The 24632-nt window shown below is 40.1% G+C and overlaps 1 protein-coding gene across 1 annotated transcript in view; it reads left to right on the top strand.

Annotated features, from left to right (window-relative positions):
• The window catches only part of LSM7 (LSM7 homolog, U6 small nuclear RNA and mRNA degradation associated), a 28749-nt gene extending 5607 nt beyond the window's left edge, over positions 1-23142 (top strand). The window contains exons 2-4 of the mRNA XM_053703021.1: positions 10288-10378; positions 12623-12694; positions 20800-23142. Coding sequence (XP_053558996.1) covers positions 10288-10378; positions 12623-12694; positions 20800-20942 — 306 coding nt within the window. The 3' untranslated portion in view covers positions 20943-23142. The remainder of the gene's footprint in view (positions 1-10287; positions 10379-12622; positions 12695-20799) is intronic.
• The last annotated feature ends 1490 nt before the right edge of the window (positions 23143-24632 follow it).

The raw sequence follows: 24632 nt of genomic DNA, 5'->3' as shown, positions 1-24632 counted from the left end.
TTATAGTATTTGGCTGTGAAGCCGTCTGGGCCCGGGCTTTTACCTGGTGCTAGATCTTTAATGGCTGATAAAGGTTCATTCGCAGATATTGGGGATTCTAGTGATTCCTTTTGTTCAGAGGACAGTGAGGGGAGGTTACATGTGTCCAAATATTTTTTAATTAAGTCTTTTGAGGATATTTCGGATTCGGGAAGATTGTCTGGCAGGTTATATAGGGAGGAATAGTATTGAAAAAACTGGTCCAATATATCTGGGGTAGTGCAAACTTGAGTGTTTGGTGATGTTTTAAGCTCGTGAATAAATGATTTTAGTCTTGTTCGTCTTGGGGTTCTGGCCAGCATTTTCCCTGCTTTATTACTTTCATGATAGAATTTTTGTTTTAATTTTACAGTTATTTTCTGGTGTTCAAGAGCTAGAAATGTATCCAGTTGTTCCCTGGTATTCTGTATTTCCTGTAAAATGATAGTATTTTTAGGGTCTTTTTTATGTGAGAAATCCTAGTTGTGCCAGTTTAACTGTAAGTGTGGAATAGTTCTGCCTGGAGGTTTTTTGGATATGAGCTTTATACTTGATAAATTCTCCCCGAAGGGTGCATTTATGACCCTCCCATACCACAAATGGGTCCTTTACAGAGTTGGTATTAATTTGAAAGTATTCTTCTAATACTTTGGTGATATGTTCTGTAAAGGGTTGGTGGGTTAATAATGTGTCGTCTAGTCTCCACTGGAAAGGATTAGTGGGAGTATTAGGCCATTTAATTTGCACTATAACGGCCGAGTGATCGGACCAAGACGTAGGGGCAATTGTAAAATTAGTTATCAGTGAAAGACCCTCTTGATTTGTTAACAAATAATCTATTCTACTATAAGATTGCGACGAATGGGGTAAAAGGTATAATCCTTTGTGATCGGGTGTACGAATCTCCATATGTCATACAGATTGTAATCTCTCAGGGATTTCCATAGGTACGCTAATGTGCGTTTCGGAGTTCTCGGTTGGGGATTGGAGGTATCCACAGAAGGATTAAATGGGAAATTAAAATTTCCTCCAAGAAAAATTGGGCCTTTAGAGATATCTAGTAATTTCCGAAACATGGTTTTAAAGAATGGCATGTGTTGTATATTAGGGGCATAAACATTAATGTAATAGGTCTTCCATACATTAGACCAGCGATACCTAAAAATCTGCCCTCGGTATCTTTAGCTATTTGTAGAACAGTAAATGGAATATGTTTGCGCAGTAGAATGCTCACCCCACAGTGTTTTGTTGACGCTGTGTTATGGAAGTGCTGTGTGTAGTGTTTACCAAAATATTTAGGGATCTGCGAATTTTTAAAGTGCGTTTCCTGCAAAAATAATATGTCAGCTTTTCTCTTGTATAGGTCTGATAATGCTTTTGATCTTTTACATGGAGAGAGAAAACCTTTCACATTTTGGGTTACTATAGAAAGAGGAAATATTGTCTGTTTAGAGAACATTGTTAATAATTGTGTTCGCAAGTCTTATTAAAATAGAGCATGCATATCTCAAGTGATAGTACCATATTGTTCCACACAATAACATTAGTAACCTGTAAACAATAACATAACAAGTATAACTGTAGAAAAGAAAATAAGAATGTACATTTCTCAACTTACGCAGTTTAAAAACCAGCATAGAATACAATGTACAAACCATTAGTGCAGGCATAAATATAAACCTTTACACCAATGTAACAATAAGAATTGAAAATAAGGGGGAAAAAGTAAAAGTAAGCCTATTCAATCTGGCTTGTTGGCTATGCTGAAAAGATATGTAACATACATTAGCTCTTTGAGGAATTACGGGGCAGCAACAGTGCTGTTGTGAATTACCATTTATAAGATAAGTTCCATGTCCCAGTGTCCAGGAAAAATCTATTTATGTGAATTAAGTAATGTCTGTTTAGGGAATAATGAGCAATAAGATAACTTGCATTAACTATGATCATACTCACAAATCCTATGTCCATAAAAAGATATGTTTCTTGAGATCATGTGAACAACATCTTGCTGTTATAGAAGGCTTGTAAACTGCAAACGACAAGAACATAGGCCGTAGGGCAGAAAGGTCTAGTAGCAATCAGAAGATTAGTTCCAAGGATATATCATTTGCCGATTTCTAGAGTTCGTGCTGCAGAGGGGCGCTTCTGGGGCTTGGCTGGAGTAAGGGACCAGTTGTTTCGGGACTTCTCTTGTATGTTGTTTGGGGGTGCTGAGGAGGAGGGAACATTCAAATCTGGAGGATCCAGGTGAAGGATTTCACAGAATTTTGAGGCCTCAGATATATCATCACAGATTACTCTCCTGTCTTCATGAATAACCAGCAAATGTGTAGGAAACCCCCATCTGTATGGGATCCGTTTATTGCGTAAAAGTTGTGTCAACGGTGAAAATTCTTTACGCTTTTGCAATGTCCTTTGTGAAAGGTCTGCATAAAATTGTAACACTGTGCCTCTAAATCTAATCGTTTGGTTTCTCCTTGAAAGGTTGAGGAGTTCCTCTTTATCTCTGTAATTTTTAAACTTTATGATAATGTCCCTGGGAGGAGCAGAATCAGGAGGCCTAGCTCTCAAAGCTCTATGCGCTCTGTCCCATGGGATCTCTTCTTTAGATGAATCACTCTTAAGGTGTTGAAACAGAGCAGGTAAAAACGTGGGTAGATCTTTGGGTAAAACAGACTCGGGTACCCCTCTTATCCTAAGATTCTTCCTTCTGCTTCTATTCTCTAAATCTTCGATTTTAGAGTGTAGGGCCTCCTATATTAGAAGTAAATGTATCCACTTGAGATTGTAGACTTTCCACATCTTCTCTAATAGTATCATTGCTATCCTCTAAGGCCTCCACTCTAAACCTAATTGCGTTGATGTCTTGCTTTAGGTCTGCCAATTCTTCTCTGACACATGCACGGACAATGTCCGCCATATCTTGCTTGGATGGGAGAGTGGATAGTATGCTTGAAGGAATATGTACCTCAGGTGGTTGAGGATCAGTATGTTGTGATTGTGGAGTGGTCATTGCTGGTGGGGAGGAAGAAATGTTCACACTGCCAGAGCCCTCAGAGGGATTAAAATAAGATGCCACAGAAGAGATTTTACTTATTGAGGGCTTAGACGGTCTTTCTGTTCTGGCGTTTCTTTTTGAAGCCATTTGGTGTCTCAAAAAAAAAAAACTGGTCTGGTGTATTTTAGCAACACAGTCCCTGACAATAAATATTGCACATAACCAAAAAATCCAGATATATGTAGGGGTCCACACTCTGTCTTTTAGTTGTTTGTAGGTTATGGTACAAAGATATCGGTAGTGCAGCCTTATGATTTATTCTTTGTGATGAGTAAAAGTATTTGTAACTGCGTAGTGCGTTACGCTCTGCTAGCTGAGCTATTATCTTGTGTGAGAGCAGGCTCCAAGGGCCTAATACAGTCTTATGTACAAGTTAGAGTATATTAACCTGCTTCTCTGGGCGTTTTTTATCAAATATTGACCCCGCTGTGTGCCATTTCTTCTGTTAAGTGTGATCAGTCCACGGGTCATCATTACTTCTGGGATATTACTCCTCCCCAACAGGAAGTGCAAGAGGATTCACCCAGCAGAGCTGCATATAGCTCCTCCCCTCTACGTCACTCCCAGTCATTCTCTTGCACCCAACGACTAGATAGGATGTGTGAGAGGACTATGGTGATTATACTTAGTTTTATATCTTCAATCAAAAGTTTGTTATTTTAAAATAGCACCGGAGTGTGTTATTACCTCTCTGGCAGAGTTTGAAGAAGAATCTACCAGAGTTTTTGCTATGATTTTAGCCGGAGTAGTTAAGATCATATTGCTGTTTCTCGGCCATCTGAGGAGAGGTAAACTTCAGATCAGGGGACAGCGGGCAGATGAATCTGCATAGAGGTATGTAGCAGCTCTTATTTTCTGACAATGGAATTGATGAGAAAATCCTGCCATACCGATATAATGTCATGTATGTATACTTTACACTTCAGTATTCTGGGGAATGGTACTTCACTAGAATTACACTGTAAGAATTACATAAAGCTGTTTAATAACTAGAAATTATGTTTAACGTTTTTGCTGGAATGTAAAATCGTTTTCATTTGCTGAGGTACTGAGTGAATAAATGTTTGGGCACTATTTTTCCACTTGGCAGTTGCTTAATCTTTTTTCTGACAGTTTCTGTTCTCTCTCACTGCTGTGTGTGAGGGGGAGGGGCCGTTTTTTGGCGCTTTTGCTACGCATCAAATATTTCAGTCAGCAGCTCATTGTATTTCCTGCATGATCCGGTTCATCTCTACAGAGCTCAGGGGTCTTCAAAACTTATTTTGAGGGAGGTAATTTCTCTCAGCAGAGCTGTGAGAATTATAGTTGACTGAGATAAAAAACGTTTATTCTGTAATTTGTTTCCTGCTTTCAGAATTTGTTATCTTTGCTAATGGGATTAAACCTTTGCTAAAGTTGTGTTGTTTACACTATAACTGTTTTCAATTTATTAATTTTCAACTGTCATAGATCTTCTGTGCTTCTTAAAGGCACAGTACGTTTTTAATATTATTCTAATTGAATTGTATTCCAAGTTGCAAGTTTATTTGCTAGTGTGTTAAACATGTCTGATTCAGAGGATGATACCTGTGTCATTTGTTGCAATGCCAAAGTGGAGCCCAATAGAAATTTATGTACTAACTGTATTGATGCTACTTTAAATAAAAGTCAATCTGTACAAATTGAACAAATTTCACCAAACAACGAGGGGAGAGTTATGCCGACTAACTCGCCTCACGTGTCAGTACCTGCATCTCCCGATCGGGAGGTGCGTGATATTGTAGAGCCGAGTACATCTGGGCGGCCATTACAAATCACATTACAGGATATGGCTACTGTTATGACTGAAGTTTTGGCTAAATTACCAGAACTAAGAGGTAAGCGTGATCACTCTGGGGTGAGAACAGAGTGCGCTGATAATATTAGGGCCATGTCAGACACTGCGTCACAGGTGGCAGAACATGAGGACGGAGAACTTCATTCTGTGGGTGACGGTTCTGATCCAAACAGACTGGATTCAGATATTTCAAATTTTAAATTTAAACTGGAAAACCTCCGTGTATTACTAGGGGAGGTGTTAGCGGCTCTGAATGATTGTAACACAGTTGCAATACCAGAGAAAATCTGTAGGTTGGATAAATATTTTGCGGTACCGGCGAGTACTGAGGTTTTTCCTATACCTAGGAGACTTACTGAAATTGTTACTAAGGAGTGGGATAGACCCGGTGTGCCGTTCTCACCCCCTCCAATATTTAGAAAAATGTTTCCAATAGACGCCACCACACGGGACTTATGGCAAACGGTCCCTAAGGTGGAGGGAGCAGTTTCTACTTTAGCTAAGCGTACCACTATCCCGGTGGAGGATAGCTGTGCTTTTTCAGATCCAATGGATAAAAAATTAGAGGGTTACCTTAAGAAAATGTTTGTTCAACAAGGTTTTATTTTGCAACCCCTTGCATGCATTGCGCCGATCACGGCTGCAGCGGCATTCTGGATTGAGTCTCTGGAAGAGAACATTAGTTCAGCTACTCTGGACGACATTACGGACAGGATTAGAGTCCTTAAACTAGCTAATTCATTCATTTCGGAGGCCGTAGTACATCTTACTAAACTTACGGCGAAGAATTCAGGATTCGCCATTCAGGCACGCAGGGCGCTGTGGCTAAAATCCTGGTCAGCTGATGTTACTTCTAAGTCTAAATTGCTTAATATACCTTTCAAAGGGCAGACCTTATTCGGGCCCGGGTTGAAAGAGATTATCGCTGACATTACAGGAGGTAAGGGCCATGCCCTGCCTCAGGACAAAGCCAAAGCTAAGGCTAGACAGTCTAATTTTCGTTCCTTTCGTAATTTCAAAGCTGGAGCAGCATCAACTTCCTCTGCACCAAGACAGGAAGGAGCTGTTGCTCGCTACAGACAAGGCTGGAAACCTAACCAGTCCTGGAACAAGGGCAAGCAGACCAGGAAACCTGCTGCTGCCCCTAAAACAGCATGAATTGAGGGCCCCCGATCCGGGATCGGATCTAGTGGGGGGCAGACTTTCTCTCTTCGCCCAGGCTTGGGCAAGAGATGTCCAGGATCCCTGGGCGCTAGAGATAATATCTCAGGGATACCTTCTGGACTTCAAATACTCTCCTCCAAGAGAGAGATTTCATCTGTCAAGGTTGTCAACAATCCAGACAAAGAAAGAGGCGTTTCTACGCTGCGTACAAGAGCTCTTGTTAATGGGAGTAATCCATCCTGTTCCACGATCGGAACAGGGACAGGGGTTTTACTCAAATCTGTTTGTGGTTCCCAAAAAAGAGGGAACTTTCAGACCAATCCTGGACTTAAAGATCCTAAACAAATTCCTAAGAGTTCCATCGTTCAAGATGGAGACTATTCGGACAATTTTACCTATGATCCAAGAGGGTCAGTACATGACCACTGTAGATTTAAAAGATGCCTACCTTCACATACCGATTCACAAAGATCATTACCGGTACCTAAGGTTTGCCTTCCTAGACAGGCATTACCAGTTTGTGGCTCTTCCATTCGGATTGGCTACAGCTCCAAGAATCTTCACAAAGGTTCTGGGTGCTCTTCTGGCGGTACTAAGACCGCGGGGAATCTCGGTAGCTCCATACCTAGACGACATTCTGCTTCAAGCTTTCAAACTGCCAAGTCTCATACAGAGTTAGTACTGGCATTTCTAAGGTCACATGGATGGAAGGTGAACGAAAAGAAAAGTTCACTCGTTCCACTCACAAGAGTTCCCTTCCTGGGGACTCTTATAGATTCTGTAGAAATGAAGATTTACCTGACAGAGGACAGGCTAACAAGACTTCAAAGTGCTTGCCGCACCCTTCATTCCATTCAACACCCGTCAGTGGCTCAATGCATGGAGGTAATCGGCTTAATGGTAGCGGCAATGGACATAGTACCCTTTGCACGCTTACACCTCAGACCACTGCAACTGTGCATGCTAAGTCAGTGGAATGGGGATTACTCAGACTTATCCCCTTCTCTGGATCAAGAGACCAGAAATTCTCTTCTATGGTGGCTTTCTCGGCCACATCTGTCCAGGGGGATGCCATTCAGCAGACCAGACTGGACAATTGTAACAACAGACGCCAGCCTTCTAGGTTGGGGTGCCGTCTGGAATTCTCTGAAGGCTCAGGGACAATGGAGTCAGGAGGAGAGTCTCCTGCCAATAAACATTCTGGAATTGAGAGCAGTTCTCAATGCCCTCCTGGCTTGGCCCCAGTTGACAACTCGGGGGTTCATCAGGTTTCAGTCGGACAACATCACGACTGTAGCTTACATCAACCATCAGGGAGGGACAAGAAGCTCCCTAGCTATGATGGAAGTATCAAAGATAATTCGCTGGGCAGAGTCTCACTCTTGCCACCTGTCAGCAATCCACATCCCGGGAGTGGAGAACTGGGAGGCGGATTTCTTAAGTCGTCAGACTTTTCATCCTGGGGAGTGGGAACTCCATCCGGAGGTCTTTGCCCAAATACTTCGACGTTGGGGCAAACCAGAGATAGATCTCATGGCGTCTCGACAGAACGCCAAGCTTCCTCGTTACGGGTCCAGATCCAGGGATCCAGGAGCAGTCCTGATAGATGCCCTGACAGCACCTTGGGACTTCAGGATGGCTTACGTGTTTCCACCCTTCCCGATGCTTCCTCGATTGATTGCCAGAATCAAACAAGAGAGAGCATCAGTGATTCTAATAGCTCCTGCGTGGCCACGCAGGACTTGGTATGCAGACCTGGTGGACATGTCATCCTGTCCACCTTGGTCTCTACCTCTGAAACAGGATCTTCTGATACAGGGTCCCTTCAAACATCAAAATCTAACTTCTCTGAAGCTGACTGCTTGGAAATTGAACGCTTGATTTTATCAAGACGTGGGTTTTCAGAGTCAGTTATTGATACCTTAATACAGGCTAGGAAGCCTGTTACCAGAAAGATTTACCATAAGATATGGCGTAAATACCTATATTGGTGTGAATCCAAAGGTTACTCTTGGAGTAAGGTTAGGATTCCTAGGATATTGTCTTTTCTACAAGAAGGTTTAGAAAAGGGTTTATCTGCTAGTTCATTAAAGGGACAGATCTCAGCTCTGTCCATTCTGTTACACAAACGTCTGTCAGAAGTTCCTGACGTCCAGGCTTTTTGTCAGGCTTTGGCCAGGATTAAGCCTGTGTTTAAAACTGTTGCTCCACCATGGAGTTTAAACCTTGTTCTTAATGTTTTACAGGGCGTTCCGTTTGAACCCCTTCATTCCATTGATATAAAGTTGTTATCTTGGAAAGTTCTATTTTTAATGGCTATTTCCTCGGCTCGAAGAGTCTCTGAATTATCAGCCTTACATTGTGATTCTCCTTATTTGATTTTTCATTCGGATAAGGTAGTTCTGCGTACTAAACCTGGGTTCTTACCTAAGGTAGTTACTAACAGGAATATCAATCAAGAGATTGTTGTTCCTTCCTTGTGCCCAAATCCTTCTTCGAAGAAGGAACGTCTACTGCACAACCTGGATGTAGTCCGTGCTCTAAAATTTTACTTACAGGCAACTAAGGAATTTCGACAAACGTCTTCTCTGTTTGTCATTTACTCTGGGCAGAGGAGAGGTCAGAAAGCTTCTGCTACCTCTCTTTCTTTTTGGCTTCGTAGCATAATTCGTTTAGCTTATGAGACTGCTGGACAGCAGCCTCCTGAAAGAATTACAGCTCATTCTACTAGAGCTGTGGCTTCCACTTGGGCCTTCAAGAATGAGGCCTCTGTTGAGCAGATTTGCAAGGCTGCATCTTGGTCTTCGCTTCATACTTTTTCCAAATTTGACACTTTTGCTTCATCGGAGGCTATTTTTGGGAGAAAGGTTCTTCAGGCAGTGGTTCCTTCTGTATAAAGAACCTGCCTATCCCTCCCGTCATCCGTGTACTTTTGCTTTGGTATTGGTATCCCAGAAGTAATGATGACCCGTGGACTGATCACACTTAACAGAAGAAAACATAATTTATGCTTACCTGATAAATTCCTTTCTTCTGTAGTGTGATCAGTCCACTGACCGCCCTGTTTTTAAGGCAGGTAAATATTTTTTAATTTATACTCCAGTCACCACTTCACCCTTGGCTTTTCCTTTCTCTTTGGTCCGTGGTCGAATGACTGGGAGTGACGTAGAGGGGAGGAGCTATATGCAGCTCTGCTGGGTGAATCCTCTTGCACTTCCTGTTGGGGAGGAGTAATATCCCAGAAGTAATGATGACCCGTGGACTGATCACACTACAGAAGAAAGGAATTTATCAGGTAAGCATAAATTATGTTTTTCAAGCTGTTAATACAAGTACTATGCAGCCGTTTACCTGGATTGATCCGGTGCCTATGCTCTGCTCCTAAGAATCTTTAGTGTAAATTTAAACATCTAGCTGCCGACGGATGAGACCAGGTCACCTCTGTAACTGTAGACCTGTTGATCGCACTTTTGGAACTTGTAGACAGATGCGATAGCCGAGCTTAGTTCACTCATTATTTGCTCACATTGTGCTGCGCCATGATGTCTCTATGTCTCCGGGTGTGGTCCTGATATAGATTGGCAGTGGTGACCCCCGGAAGGCTTGTTTTTACAAATAGAGAGCAGTTTAGGGTTCAGCCGGTATATAGGAACTGTTTTGTGCCATTCCGTGTTATTCAGCCTTGAATTGATGGCATTTTTGCCTCTAACTGTTGCAGGCTTACACGGAGCTCGGAGATTACGCGGCCATCTTAACCGCTACCGGCTCCGCCCCCCCTTGCAATCCATTTTTTAACTGCTGAAATATATTATAAAACTTAAAAAATTGAATTATTCTTCAGTTAACAAACACATTGCATTTGAACTGGTGCTTTTAATGTAACTGCCTGATTTAAAATTGATTTTTATTTAAAAATAACCTGCAGAAAAATTTTCACTAAAAAAAATCTCATCGCAGAAAGTGAAAAACAGTTCTGCCTCTGGGTGTGTGTGTGTATGTATGTATGTATGTATGTATATATATATATATATATATATATATATATATATATATATATATATATATATATATATATATATATATATATAATCTATCAGCAGTGTCATAAGTAACATTGTAAACTTTGTGTAATATTTTCAGCAGTTACTTAAACACAACAAAAGTTTTAAACAATTTACAGTATCTAGGTATCGTGCACTTCATGTGTTTTTTTATTTGTTTCTTTTAGGACAAAGAAAAAAAGAAAAAGGAAAGCATCCTAGACCTAACCAAATACATTGATAAAACAATTCGGGTGAAATTCCAGGGAGGGAGAGAAGGTAAGTTATGTTGGGTGTGATGGTTTATACTCTTATGAAGGAGAAGCAGTTATACAAATTGCTTAAAGGGACAGTCTAGTTAAAATTAAACTTTCATTATTCAAATAGGACATGTAATTTTAATCAACTTTCCAATTTACTTTTTTCATCAAATTTGCTTTCTCTTGGTATTCTTAGTTGAAACTAAACCTAGGTAGGCTCATATGCTAATTTCTAAGCCCTTGAGGGCTGCCTCTTATCACATGCTTTTTAAATTGCTTTTCACAACAAGAGACTTGATAGTTCATGTGGGCCATATAGATAACGCTGTGTTCAGGCACAGGAAGTTATTTAAGATTTAGCACAATACAATGCTAAATGCAAGTCAATAGATAATAAACAGTCGTGATTAAGGGGCTGTCAGAAGGTTCTTAGATAGAAAAGTAAAAATTAAAGGGACACTCAATCAAAATTAAGCTTTCATTATTCAGATAGAGCATGCCATTTTAAACAACTTTCCAATTTACTTCCATTAACAAAATGTGCACAGTCTTTTTATATTTAAACTTTTTCAGTCACCAGCTCCTACTGAGCATGTGCAAGAGTGTGTATGCATTTGTGAATGGCTGGTGGCTGTCACATGGTACGTGTATGCATTTGTGATTGGCTGCTGGCTGTCACATGGTACAGGGGGAGTGGAAAAAGACAACTTTTAAAATTGTCAGAAAAAAAATCTACTACTCATTTGAAGTTTGCAAATCTACTGTGTTGATTGGTCCTTTAAACTTGAATGATTCAGATAGGGCATGTAATTTTAAGACCCTTTTTAAACTCACTTCTATTTTCATACATGCTTCGTTTTCTTGATAGCCATGTTGAAAAAGAATACGCACATATCCTACACTAGTGGAAGCTAGGTGCTGATTTGTCTCTTGTGATTGGCTAACTAGATGTTTTCAGCTAGATGCCAGTAGTGTAATGCTTTTCCTTCAGCAAAGAATAACAAGATAATGAAGCAAATTTGATAATGTAAGTAAATTGGAAATTTGTTTAAAATTGTATGTTCTATCCGAATCGTGAGATACACTTTTTTTTTTTTTTTTTTTTTACACCACCTATTTGTTTACCTTGTATCTAAGCCTCTGCAGTCTGCCCCTTATCTCAGTTCTTTTGACAGACATGCTTTTTAGGCAATCAGTGCTGACTCCATGGGAGCACCGTGTCTATATGGCACACATGAACTAGCATTGTCAAAATGAACTGAGATAAGAGGTGGCCTTCAACACCTTCGAAATCTGTTTCTGAGCCTACCTAGGTTTAGCTTTCAACAAAGAATTACCAAGAGAACACAGCAAATTTTATGATAAAAGTAAATTAAAAAAAAGTTGTTTTAAACTTTCATGATTCAGATAGGGCATGCAATTTTAATTTTGACTTGACTGTCCCTTTAACTCTCACATATTATAATTATGTTTAAAAGATAACATTATTATATTCATTTAAAGAGACAATGTACACACATTTTCATATAACTGAATGTGATAGACAGTACTGCAAAGAAGAATATGCATAGATTGCTGTTCTTTAAATCCAGTATAAATCTTTTTTTAAATTTTCTTAGCTCACAGTTTAGCACTGTTGAGTTGACACTGGGACTCCCAGTGAAAAGGGCTGGGGGAAAAAGAAGAGTAGACACTTCCCTGCATATGAAAATACAGGTAACATAAACAGGACTCTGCAGGAGTCTGTAAACGCAGGTATACATCTGACAATGTTGGGCTTGGTTAGGAGTCTGAAAATCAGCACAATGTTATTTAAAAATAAGCAAAACTATAGATTTTTACAAAAATACTACCAGATGGGCTATATAGATGGATCATCTACAAAACACAAAGAAAAATCTAGTGTACTGTGTCTTTTTTTTAAGAAAATTTTCATTTCAAAATAAGGTGAAAGCATACTGCCTATTGGGGATTTTTTTTAAATAAGTGATGCATTAGAATAGAGCCAACGTTGGCTATATTATTTTCAATTAATGTGTTATATATTTTTTGCTGAAAGTAATAATACATTGTTACCTACATTGGGAATGCTTGCATGCTTAGTCTTCAGTTTGTACCCTGAATTACTTCTTATAGCAAAAGAAGAGAATAGCTCATTGTATTTATTTTGTTTAGTTACTATATCCCTTGCACAATTGGACTTGTGTACCTTTTTAGAACTCTTGTTTGGAATTTAATCAGTCTCTTTTTCATTCTTTCTTAGCGAGTGGTGTTCTAAAAGGTTTTGACCCTCTGCTGAATCTTGTGCTGGATGGCACCATAGAGTATATGAGAGGTGAGCAAAAAAAAGGTTGTGCCTGATAGTTGTCAGAAGTAATAGTACTAGTGAATATATTGCAACAAAATATTTGTAATTGGGTTTTTGAAATGTGCTGCTGTGTTTTTCAAAGTTGACCTTGTGCCCCATTAATTATTGACCCATTTCTTTGCTTAATTCTGTTAGAAATGAAAATTAACTTGAAAATTTAAGATTTTATATAATTTAAACTAAAATTCACGTTCAAGGAGGCCATGATAGAGAATAATTTGTATTGAGGCTGTACCCCCTCCCTTTGTTGTGAGTGGTTGAGCTCAGTACACAAATTATTCATTTTATTGGGGAGCCATTTTGAAGGCAAAAATTAAGAAATTTTCAAACACTTATTTTCAATTGAGTTATCAGCAGTTAACTAGTTGCTGATAATAAATGGCGTGATATAATGCTCCTGATGCCTTAACGCCAAATAACACAAACTTAATTTTTGTTTTAAAGGACTGCTACTATAATGTTTAATATGAATGTCTGTATTCTCTATCCTAAGTAAACTGAATTTTTAAATAGAACAAGTTATCTTAAAGTGGCATGAAAGTCAAAATGAAAGGTTTATGGCTCTGAGCATATAATTTAAAAAAAAAAAAAAAAACCTCTTGTCTTTTTTTTTTTATTCTGACATGTAGCTCCTTTCCGGGAGAAGTTTCTTAATATGCTCTCTTAATATGCTGAAACCCGTGCCGCCCGTAATTTTTATCTTGCACATTGGGGAATCGCATAAACCCCGCTGGCAGTTCATAAAGTGCCGTAAGTCTGATAAACTAGCGATGTCCAGAAATGTGCGTAAATACACAGTTCCTGGAGTCGCAAGTGACTTATGGCACTTTAGAAACTGCCAGCGCCTAAGAAAAAATTAAATAAATGTTAAATCTCCCGTAAAAGTCTAACCTGCGTTCCAAAAATAAACCCGACACGTAAAAACCCCTATTTCTCCAACATAGGTGTGTCCGGTCCACGGCGTCATCCTTACTTGTGGGATATTCTCCTCCCCAACAGGAAATGGCAAAGAGCCCAGCAAAGCTGGTCACATGATCCCTCCTAGGCTCCGCCTACCCCAGTCATTCTCTTTGCCGTTGTACAGGCAACATCTCCACGGAGATGGCTTAGAGTTTTTTTAGTGTTTAACTGTAGTTTTTATTATTCAATCAAGAGTTTGTTATTTTAAAATAGTGCTGGTATGTACTATTTACTCAGAAACAGAAAAGAGATGAAGATTTCTGTTTGTATGAGGAAAATGATTTTAGCAACCGTTACTAAAATCCATGGCTGTTCCACACAGGACTGTTGAGAGGAATTAACTTCAGTTGGGGGGAACACTGAGCAGTCTCTTGCTGCTTGAGGTATGACACATTCTAACAAGACGATGTAATGCTGGAAGCTGTCATTTTCCCTATGGGATCCGGTAAGCCATGTTTATTAAGATAGTAAATAAGGGCTTCACAAGGGCTTATTAAGACTGTAGACTTTTTCTGGGCTAAATCGATTCATTATTAACACATATTTAGCCTTGAGGAATCATTTAATCTGGGTATTTTGATAAGATTATATCGGCAGGCACTATTTTAGACACCTTATTCTTTAGGGGCTTCCCAAATCATAGGCAGAGCCTCATTTTCGCGCCGGTGTTGCGCACTTGTTTTTGAGAGGCATGACATGCAGTCGCATGTGTGAGGAGCTCTGATACATAGAAAAGACTTTCTGAAGGCGTCATTTGGTATCGTATTCCCCTTTGGGCTTGGTTGGGTCTCAGCAAAGCAGATACCAGGGACTGTAAAGGGGTTAAAGTTAAAAACGGCTCCGGTTCCGTTATTTTAAGGGTTAAAGCTTCCAAATTTGGTGTGCAATACTTTTAAGGCTTTAAGACACTGTGGTGAAATTTTGGTGAATTTTGAACAATTCCTTCATATTTTTTCGCAATTGCAGTAATAAAGTGTGTTCAGTTTAAAATTTAAAGTGACAGTAACGGTTTTATTTTAAAACGTTTTTTGTACTTTGTTATCAAGTTTATGCCTGTTTAACATGTCTGAACTACCAGATAGACTGTGTTCTGAATGTGGGGAAGCCAGAGTTCCTTCTCATTTAAATAAATGTGATTTATGTGACAATGACAATGATGCCCAAGATGATTCCTCAAGTGAGGGGAGTAAGCATGGTACTGCATCATTCCCTCCTTCGTCTACACGAGTCTTGCCCACTCAGGAGGCCCCTAGTACATCTAGCGCGCCAATACTCCTTACTATGCAACAATTAACGGCTGTAATGGATAATTCTGTCAAAAACATTTTAGCCAAAATGCACACTTATCAGCGTAAGCGCGACTGCTCTGTTTTAGATACTGAAGAGCATGACGACGCTGATAATAATGGTTCTGAAGGGCCCCTAAACCAGTCTGATGGGGCCAGGGAGGTTTTGTCTGAGGGAGAAATTACAGATTCAGGGAACATTTCTCAACAAGCTGAACCTGATGTGATTACGTTTAAATTTAAGTTGGAACATCTCCGCGCTCTGCTTAAGGAGGTATTATCCACTCTGGATGATTGTGACAATTTGGTCATCCCAGAGAAGCTATGTAAAATGGACAAGTTCCTAGAGGTCCCGGGGCTCCCAGAAGCTTTTCCTATACCCAAGCGGGTGGCGGACATTGTAAATAAAGAATGGGAAAGGCCCGGTATTCCTTTCGTCCCTCCCCCCATATTTAAAAAATTGTTTCCTATGGTCGACCCCAGAAAGGACTTATGGCAGACAGTCCCCAAGGTCGAGGGAGCGGTTTCCACTTTAAACAAACGCACCACTATACCCATAGAAGATAGTTGTGCTTTCAAAGATCCTATGGATAAAAAATTAGAAGGTTTACTTAAAAAGATGTTTGTTCAGCAGGGTTACCTTCTACAACCAATTTCATGCATTGTCCCTGTCGCTACAGCCGCATGTTTCTGGTTCGATGAGCTGGTAAAGGCGGTCGATAGTGATTCTCCTCCTTATGAGGAGATTATGGACAGAATCAATGCTCTCAAATTGGCTAATTCTTTCACCCTAGACGCCACTTTGCAATTGGCTAGGTTAGCGGCTAAGAATTCTGGGTTTGCTATTGTGGCGCGCAGAGCGCTTTGGTTGAAATCTTGGTCAGCTGATGCGTCTTCCAAGAACAAGCTACTTAACATTCCTTTCAAGGGGAAAACGCTGTTTGGCCCTGACTTGAAAGAGATTATCTCTGATATCACTGGGGGTAAGGGCCATGCCCTTCCTCAGGATCGGCCTTTCAAGGCCAAAAATAAACCTAATTTTCGTCCCTTTCGTAGAAACGGACCAGCCCAAAGTGCTACGTCCTCTAAGCAAGAGGGTAATACTTCTCAAGCCAAGCAAGCTTGGAGACCAATGCAAGGCTGGAACAAGGGAAAGCAGGCCAAGAAACCTGCTACCAAGACAGCATGAAATGTTGGCCCCCGATCCGGGACCGGATCTGGTGGGGGGCAGACTCTCTCTCTTCGCTCAGGCTTGGGCAAGAGATGTTCTGGATCCTTGGACACTAGAAATAGTCTCCCAAGGTTATCTTCTGGAATTCAAGGGGCTTCCCCCAAGGGGGAGGTTCCACAGGTCTCAGTTGTCTTCAGACCACATAAAAAGACAAGCATTCTTACATTGTGTAGAAGACCTGTTAACAATGGGAGTGATTCATCCTGTTCCATTAGGAGAACAAGGGATGGGGTTCTACTCCAATCTGTTCATAGTTCCCAAAAAAGAGGGAACGTTCAGACCAATCTTAGATCTCAAGATCTTAAACAAGTTTCTCAAGGTTCCATCGTTCAAGATGGAAACCATTCGAACAATTCTTCCTTCCATCCAGGAAGGTCAATTCATGACCACGGTGGATTTAAAGGATGCGTATCTACATATTCCTATCCACAAGGAACATCATCGGTTCCTAAGGTTCGCATTCCTGGACAAGCATTACCAGTTCGTGGCGCTTCCTTTCGGATTAGCCACTGCTCCAAGGATTTTCACAAAGGTACTAGGGTCCCTTCTAGCTGTGCTAAGACCAAGGGGCATTGCTGTAGTACCTTACTTGGACGACATTCTGATTCAAGCGTCGTCCCTTCCTCAAGCAAAGGCTCACACGGACATCGTCCTGGCCTTTCTCAGATCTCACGGATGGAAAGTGAACGTGGAAAAGAGTTCTCTATCTCCGTCAACAAGGGTTCCCTTCTTGGGAACAATAATAGACTCCTTAGAAATGAGGATTTTTCTGACAGAGGCCAGAAAAACAAAACTTCTAGACTCTTGTCGGATACTTCATTCCGTTCCTCTTCCTTCCATAGCGCAGTGCATGGAAGTGATAGGTTTGATGGTAGCGGCAATGGACATAGTTCCTTTTGCGTGCATTCATCTAAGACCATTACAACTGTGCATGCTCAGTCAGTGGAATGGGGACTATACAGACTTGTCTCCGAGGATACAAGTAAATCAGAGGACCAGAGACTCACTCCGTTGGTGGCTGTCCCTGGACAACCTGTCACAAGGGATGACCTTCCGCAGACCAGAGTGGGTCATTGTCACGACCGACGCCAGTCTGATGGGCTGGGGCGCGGTCTGGGGATCCCTGAAAGCTCAGGGTCTTTGGTCTCGGGAAGAATCTCTTCTACCGATAAATATTCTGGAACTGAGAGCGATATTCAATGCTCTCAAGGATTGGCCTCAGCTAGCGAGGACCAAGTTCATACGGTTTCAATCAGACAACATGACAACTGTTGCGTACATCAACCATCAGGGGGGAACAAGGAGTTCCCTGGCGATGGAAGAAGTGACCAAAATCATTCAATGGGCGGAGTCTCACTCCTGTCACCTGTCTGCAATCCACATCCCAGGAGTGGAAAATTGGGAAGCGGATTTTCTGAGTCGTCAGACATTGCATCCGGGGGAGTGGGAACTCCATCCGGAAATCTTTGCCCAAATCACTCAACTGTGGGGCATTCCAGACATGGATCTGATGGCCTCTCGTCAGAACTTCAAAGTTCCTTGCTACGGGTCCAGATCCAGGGATCCCAAGGCGGCTCTAGTGGATGCACTAGTAGCACCTTGGACCTTCAAACTAGCTTATGTATTCCCGCCGTTTCCTCTCATCCCCAGGCTGGTAGCCAGGATCAATCAGGAGAGGGCGTCGGTGATCTTGATAGCTCCTGCGTGGCCACGCAGGACTTGGTATGCAGATCTGGTGAATATGTCATCGGCTCCACCATGGAAGCTACCTTTGAGGCGAGACCTTGTTCAAGGTCCGTTCGAACATCCGAATCTGGTCTCACTCCAGCTGACTGCTTGGAGATTGAACGCTTGATCTTATCGAAGCGAGGGTTCTCAGATTCTGTTATCGATACTCTTGTTCAGGCCAGAAAGCCTGTAACTAGAAAGATTTACCACAAAATTTGGAAAAAATATATCTGTTGGTGTGAATCTAAAGGATTCCCTTGGGACAAGGTTAAGATTCCTAAGATTCTATCCTTCCTTCAAGAAGGATTGGAAAAAGGATTTTCTGCAAGTTCCCTGAAGGGACAGATTTCTGCCTTGTCTGTGTTACTTCACAAAAAGCTGGCAGCTGTGCCAGATGTTCAAGCCTTTGTTCAGGCTCTGGTTAGAATCAAGCCTGTTTACAAACCTTTGACTCCTCCTTGGAGTCTCAACTTAGTTCTTTCAGTTCTTCAGGGGGTTCCGTTTGAACCCTTACATTCCGTTGATATTAAGTTATTATCTTGGAAAGTTTTGTTTTTGGTTGCAATTTCTTCTGCTAGAAGAGTTTCAGAATTATCTGCTCTGCAGTGTTCTCCTCCTTATCTGGTGTTCCATGCAGATAAGGTGGTTTTACGTACTAAACCTGGTTTTCTTCCAAAAGTTGTTTCTAACAAAAACATTAACCAGGAGATTATCGTACCTTCTCTGTGTCCGAAACCAGTTTCAAAGAAGGAACGTTTGTTGCACAATTTGGATGTTGTTCGCGCTCTAAAATTCTATTTAGACGCTACAAAGGATTTTAGACAAACATCTTCCTTGTTTGTTGTTTATTCCGGTAAAAGGAGAGGTCAAAAAGCAACTTCTACCTCTCTCTCTTTTTGGATTAAAAGCATCATCAGATTGGCTTACGAGACTGCCGGACGGCAGCCTCCCGAAAGAATCACAGCTCATTCCACTAGGGCTGTGGCTTCCACATGGGCCTTCAAGAACGAGGCTTCTGTTGATCAGATATGTAGGGCAGCGACTTGGTCTTCACTGCACACTTTTACCAAATTTTACAAGTTTGATACTTTTGCTTCTTCTGAGGCTATTTTTGGGAGAAAGGTTTTGCAAGCCGTGGTGCCTTCCATCTAGGTGACCTGATTTGCTCCCTCCCATCATCCGTGTCCTAAAGCTTTGGTATTGGTTCCCACAAGTAAGGATGACGCCGTGGACCGGACACACCTATGTTGGAGAAAACAGAATTTATGTTTACCTGATAAATTACTTTCTCCAACGGTGTGTCCGGTCCACGGCCCGCCCTGGTTTTTTAATCAGGTCTGATTATTTATTTTCTTTAACTACAGTCACCACGGTATCATATGGTTTCTCCTATGCAAATATTCCTCCTTAACGTCGGTCGAATGACTGGGGTAGGCGGAGCCTAGGAGGGATCATGTGACCAGCTTTGCTGGGCTCTTTGCCATTTCCTGTTGGGGAGGAGAATATCCCACAAGTAAGGATGACGCCGTGGACCGGACACACCGTTGGAGAAAGTAATTTATCAGGTAAACATAAATTCTGTTATCCGCAATGCCCCCTCATTGCAACTAATAATAAAAAGTATTAACCCTTAAACCAACACCCCCCCCACAACATGCCAAATTAAACTATTAACCCTAACACGTCATTCACCCACATCGCAGTCTACCTGATAAATGTATTAACCCCTAACCCGCCATTCCCCCCCCCCCCATCCCCACATCGCAAGCTACCTGATTTAATTACTAAGCCCCCTAACCTAACACACTCTAAATAAACCCAAAATTACATAAAATACTACATTACAATTAAAGTAAAAAATCCTGTCCGTACTTACATTTTATTTTTTTATTAAATGAATCTAAAATTACAAAAAATGAGTAACATTACAGAAAATAATTATCAAAAATCAACCTAATACCTATGAGAAAAAAAAATCCCCCCAAAATAAAAACACCCCCTAATCTAATACTAAACTACCAATAGCCCTTAAAAGGGCTTTTTGTAGGGCATTGCCCTAAGTTAAACAACTTTTTTTTTTTTTGCTTTTAAAAACATTCTAAGTCGTCCCCCCCTAACAGTAAAACCACCAACCCCCCCCCCCCCCCCAAATAAAAAATAAAAACTTAAGACTAAGCTACCCATTGCCCCTAAAAGGGCATTTGTATGGGCATTGCATTCAGCTCTTTTACTGCCCTTAAAAGAGCGTTCAGCTCTTTTACCGCCCAATAAAATCCCTAATAAAAAAAATTAAAAAAAAAGCCTAAGTCCAACCCCCAGATGGGTACTCATGGTTCCGGAAGTCCGGCGGTGAAGTCTTCCAATCGGCGACCTCTTTTTCCATCACAGCGATCTTCATCCAGGACCGCGGAACTGAAGACTGGCTTGGCTAAAAGAATGCCATGCAAAGGTTGTGTGAGGTGTTGGTTTTAAAAAAAAAATGATGATTGAATAGTGATTTTGTTTGCTATTTTGTTAGAAATAAATTACACTTTAATTTATTTTTAAATGGCTGCACATGTTTGTGTACTTCAAATACTGCAGCAATAAACGTGTAGCCTTCTGATTTGTGTGAAGTAATTCAAATTGATCATTTGCACTCCATTTAATCATTGGATAAAGTCTATATGATTGTGATGGGACAAAACTATGTAGAATTTATACTACTTGATTATTTATATTCTCTGTGTTTTGCACTAGCAATACTTTGTTTTCCTAAATTAAAACAAAGAATAACATTCATTTTCATGCATACACAAAACAATTATTCAAATCTTTAGCCTAAGTTTATGTGACTTTTTTGTTGTTTTTTTTCCCCCCCATTTCAGACCCAGACGACCAGTATAAGTTAACAGAGGATACACGGCAGCTGGGACTAGTTGTTTGCAGAGGGACATCAGTAGTACTAATCTGCCCTCATGATGGCATGGAGTCTATTCCTAACCCTTTCATCCAGCAGCAAGATGGTTAATGTTTTGTTACTATCTTGATTCCTTTGGAATGGTTCAAACTTCAAGTTGAAGATCATGTATTTTTGTTCGCCTTTATTATAAAATGACTGCAACTTTGTGTTTTGAAGCAGAATTATGCTTTTTTTTTTTTTTTTTTTTTTTTTTTTTAAATTCATGTTGGGCTTTACCATGGATTATAAAAGGTCGTTTTGTTTAAACTTCTTGAGGGTTTTTTTTTTTTGTTTTTTTGTACTTTTAATATCTATTTAAAACATTTTTTTTTTATTTTTTTTTAAAAAGGATCTAATCTCTGTACAATTCTCTAAGGTTCGGTATCTTTTTTTATATAATATTTATTTATACAGGCCATCAGTGTGGGGAAAAAAAACCAAAAAAAAATGTAAACATATTGTAACAATTCGAACACCACGCAGGGCATCGTTTTTAATGGAAAAAGAAAATAGCAAAGTAATACATAAAACAATACACAGCTTGTATTTGACAACTTATACCAAATCTATCCACTATTATCTTGAAAATAGAAATGAAAGTACAACAAATCATGCTATCCACACATATATAGCCTTTTATATTGTTAATCTATACAGCAAACAAGATATATAAGAAGAAAGAAGGGAAGAAGAAAAAAGGAAAAGGTTCGGTATCTTTTAATCAACATGTAATTTCTCATTTAGGTGAAAAAAAATTGTCTGGTTTACATAAACATGATCAAAAATTAATTTGTATTCCTCACACAGAATTACAAAAATGATAACGAACAGTACCCAACTTCATAAAGATTACTTTGCTCAAGAAGTTTACAGGATGTAAGTTAAAATACCTTTACAATATAATGTATCTTATAATATAAATGCATATAAAGTGCTACATGAATCCATATGAACTCTAAAAAAATCCCAGTAATTCCACACTAATGCTCTTTAAAGGGACAGTCATTACTAAAATTGTTATTCTATAAAATGATAGGCAAAGCCTTTACCACCCATTCCCTAGCTTTGCACAACTAACAATGCTATAATAATATACTATATAACATTTAAACCTCTACATTTCTGCCCGTTTCTAAGCCACTACAGAGAACCACTTTTCTCCACTAGACTGCTAGTTCATGTGGGCCATATAGATAACATTGTGCTCGCGCACAACACAGCACTAATTGGCTAAAATGAAAGTCAATAGATAATAAATAAAATGGCATGTGATCAGGGGGCTGTCAGAAGATGCTTAGATACAAGTTAAATAAAAGAGGTAAAAAAAAAAGTATATTAAAGGGACAGTCTACACCAGAATTTTTATTGTTTTAAAAGATAGATAATCCCTTTATTACCCATTTCCCAGTTTTGCATAACCAACACAGTTATAATAATATACTTTTAACCTCTGTGATTATCTTGTATCTAAGCCTCTGCAAACTGCCCATTTTTTCAGTTCTTTTGACAGACTTGCAGTCTAGCCAATCAGTGCCTGCTCCCAGCACAGTGTTCTCTATATGAAATACGTGAACTAACACCCTCTAGTGGTGAAAAACTGTTAAAATGCAATCTGAAAGAGGTGGGCTTCAAGGTGTAAGAAATTAGCATATGAACCTCCTAGGTTAAGCTTTCAACTAAGAATACCAAGAGAACAAATCAAAATTGGTGATAAAAGTAAATTGGAAAATTGTTTAAAATTAAATGCTCTATCTGAATAATGAAAGTTTATTTTGGCCTAGACTGTCCCTTTAATATAACAGTGTTGGTTATGCAAAACTTGGGAATGGGTAATAAAGGGATTTTCTATCTTTTAAAACAATAGAAATTCTGGTGTAGACTATCCCTTTAAAACACATAATCCACATAATATAAATTCATATATAAACCCTGCATTAAGGGGGCACCATATAGCTTAACAAATATTGGTAATCATTCCCAAGTGTTACCCCACTTACATAGACTGTAAATAAGCAAGTGCATCACCAAGGAGTCTTATGTATTCTTGTTTAACAATACTCTGCTGCATGTTGAAATATTTTCCGTTTGAGGCAGTACAGGATGGTCTGTTGATTTCACACAATTGCAGAATTGGGCCTTTGTCAAGCTACTGCTTGTTATCACACTTATTAAATACCAATATAGAAAGTCTCCTTAAGGAACAGTAAACTCTATTGAGATTGTACTATAAAATGCCTTATTATGCATAGTAAAACAGCTTTGCAATATACTTTCATTATTTATTTTGCCTCTTTTCCTAAGTCTTGAAAATGTTTCCCGCTTACTGAAAGCACACATGGCAGGCTTCACAAGCCCAACCTTGCCACATATATCTCTCTAATTTGACATTTGTTTTCTTTTCTGCTCTCACCAAAACATTAAAGGTTTTGTTAATGTAATCATAGTAGCAAGCACTGCCATATCAATTCAAAGACTGCAGAAGATGTAATTTATAATCAGCAGCACTAATCACTTAACCCTGCTGTGCGACTAGCAATACTCAGGTGCCAAGTGGTAGTGTGTTGAACCCCTTTTGCTTGGGTTAAAAATAGAGGTGCAGGAGGGGCGTGTCTAAGCAGCGTATCTCTACGGTCGCACATCCAGGAGCTCCAGTCGAATAGCCTCTAAAACCGCCATTTAGGGCACAATTATACAGCTACTTCTATACATTTTATACCACCAACAATATTTAACCCTAACTATCGTTTACTGCTACAAGAGTGGCTGTGTCCCTGATGCTAGAACTCCGGATTGGACGATAAGGGCCTGGAGCGGCAGTTCTTAACAGGCAGCGCTGCCCCGTCGGAAAACTCAGAGGTTGCCAACCCCAACTGGACAGTAATATCTATCAACCAAAACATAATAGAATCTACTCTCACAAAGGAGACCATTCTCTGAAATTTTCCTTGAGATTCCACTAACGGAAGACAAAGATGGCAATTTTCCAACACAACAGCCCGATCCGTGCTTAGAAAGGCTGGAATACCTAATGCAACAACTGATGGCCAAAGCTCCATATGACTGCCTGATACAACTGGCATTTATGAATCCGACAGTATCAAGAGATACAGAACATATGGGGATCACACAGCCGCAGCCAACACAGAGAGCCCTTGTGACTCCTTGCATAGATAATTCTATGTAACCGCTACTAAAAGGCTATGATATAAAGAATTCCTTTCAGAGAAATCCTACATTGAGGGGACCGGAATCATGGCTCACAGAAGAGAGCGTGACACGGCAGTGAGGAGATCCAGTCAAGCTAAGATAGTGTTGTTCCCACTACAGCTTGAGAAACTGCCTGCCCGTCAACCGACGGAGCCATCTTGGAGGATTGGTGGGCGATCCTCTACATACATTCACTCAAGCAAGCTTCAGTGGCGTTCTTGTTCAATCTCACCAGATGGGACTTACATCTACCCGTTTAGTGTTGGACATATCTTGGAACTGGGGTAGGGTAGCGTGCAGATGCCCTCCCTAGATAATACCAACCTTTTCCTCAATTATTTACTCCCATCGGGTGAATTTGTTAAATGTAGGCCTCCCATGCAAGTTCTAAAGTGGCCTGTTCTCCAATTATCCTCGTAACTATATTTTCAATGTACCTATATATTTAAAATGATGCTTATAATGTTGACTTAAAAGCACTACCAACTAGCATTTATAGCTTTTACTAATCAGTATGTTTAGGTGATAAAAGTTCTTCACCATACTTCTTCA

Source organism: Bombina bombina, chromosome 2 (genome assembly GCF_027579735.1).
Source record: "Bombina bombina isolate aBomBom1 chromosome 2, aBomBom1.pri, whole genome shotgun sequence".
Classification (NCBI taxonomy): domain Eukaryota; kingdom Metazoa; phylum Chordata; class Amphibia; order Anura; family Bombinatoridae; genus Bombina; species Bombina bombina.
This window is presented reverse-complemented; position numbering and strand designations above follow the sequence as displayed.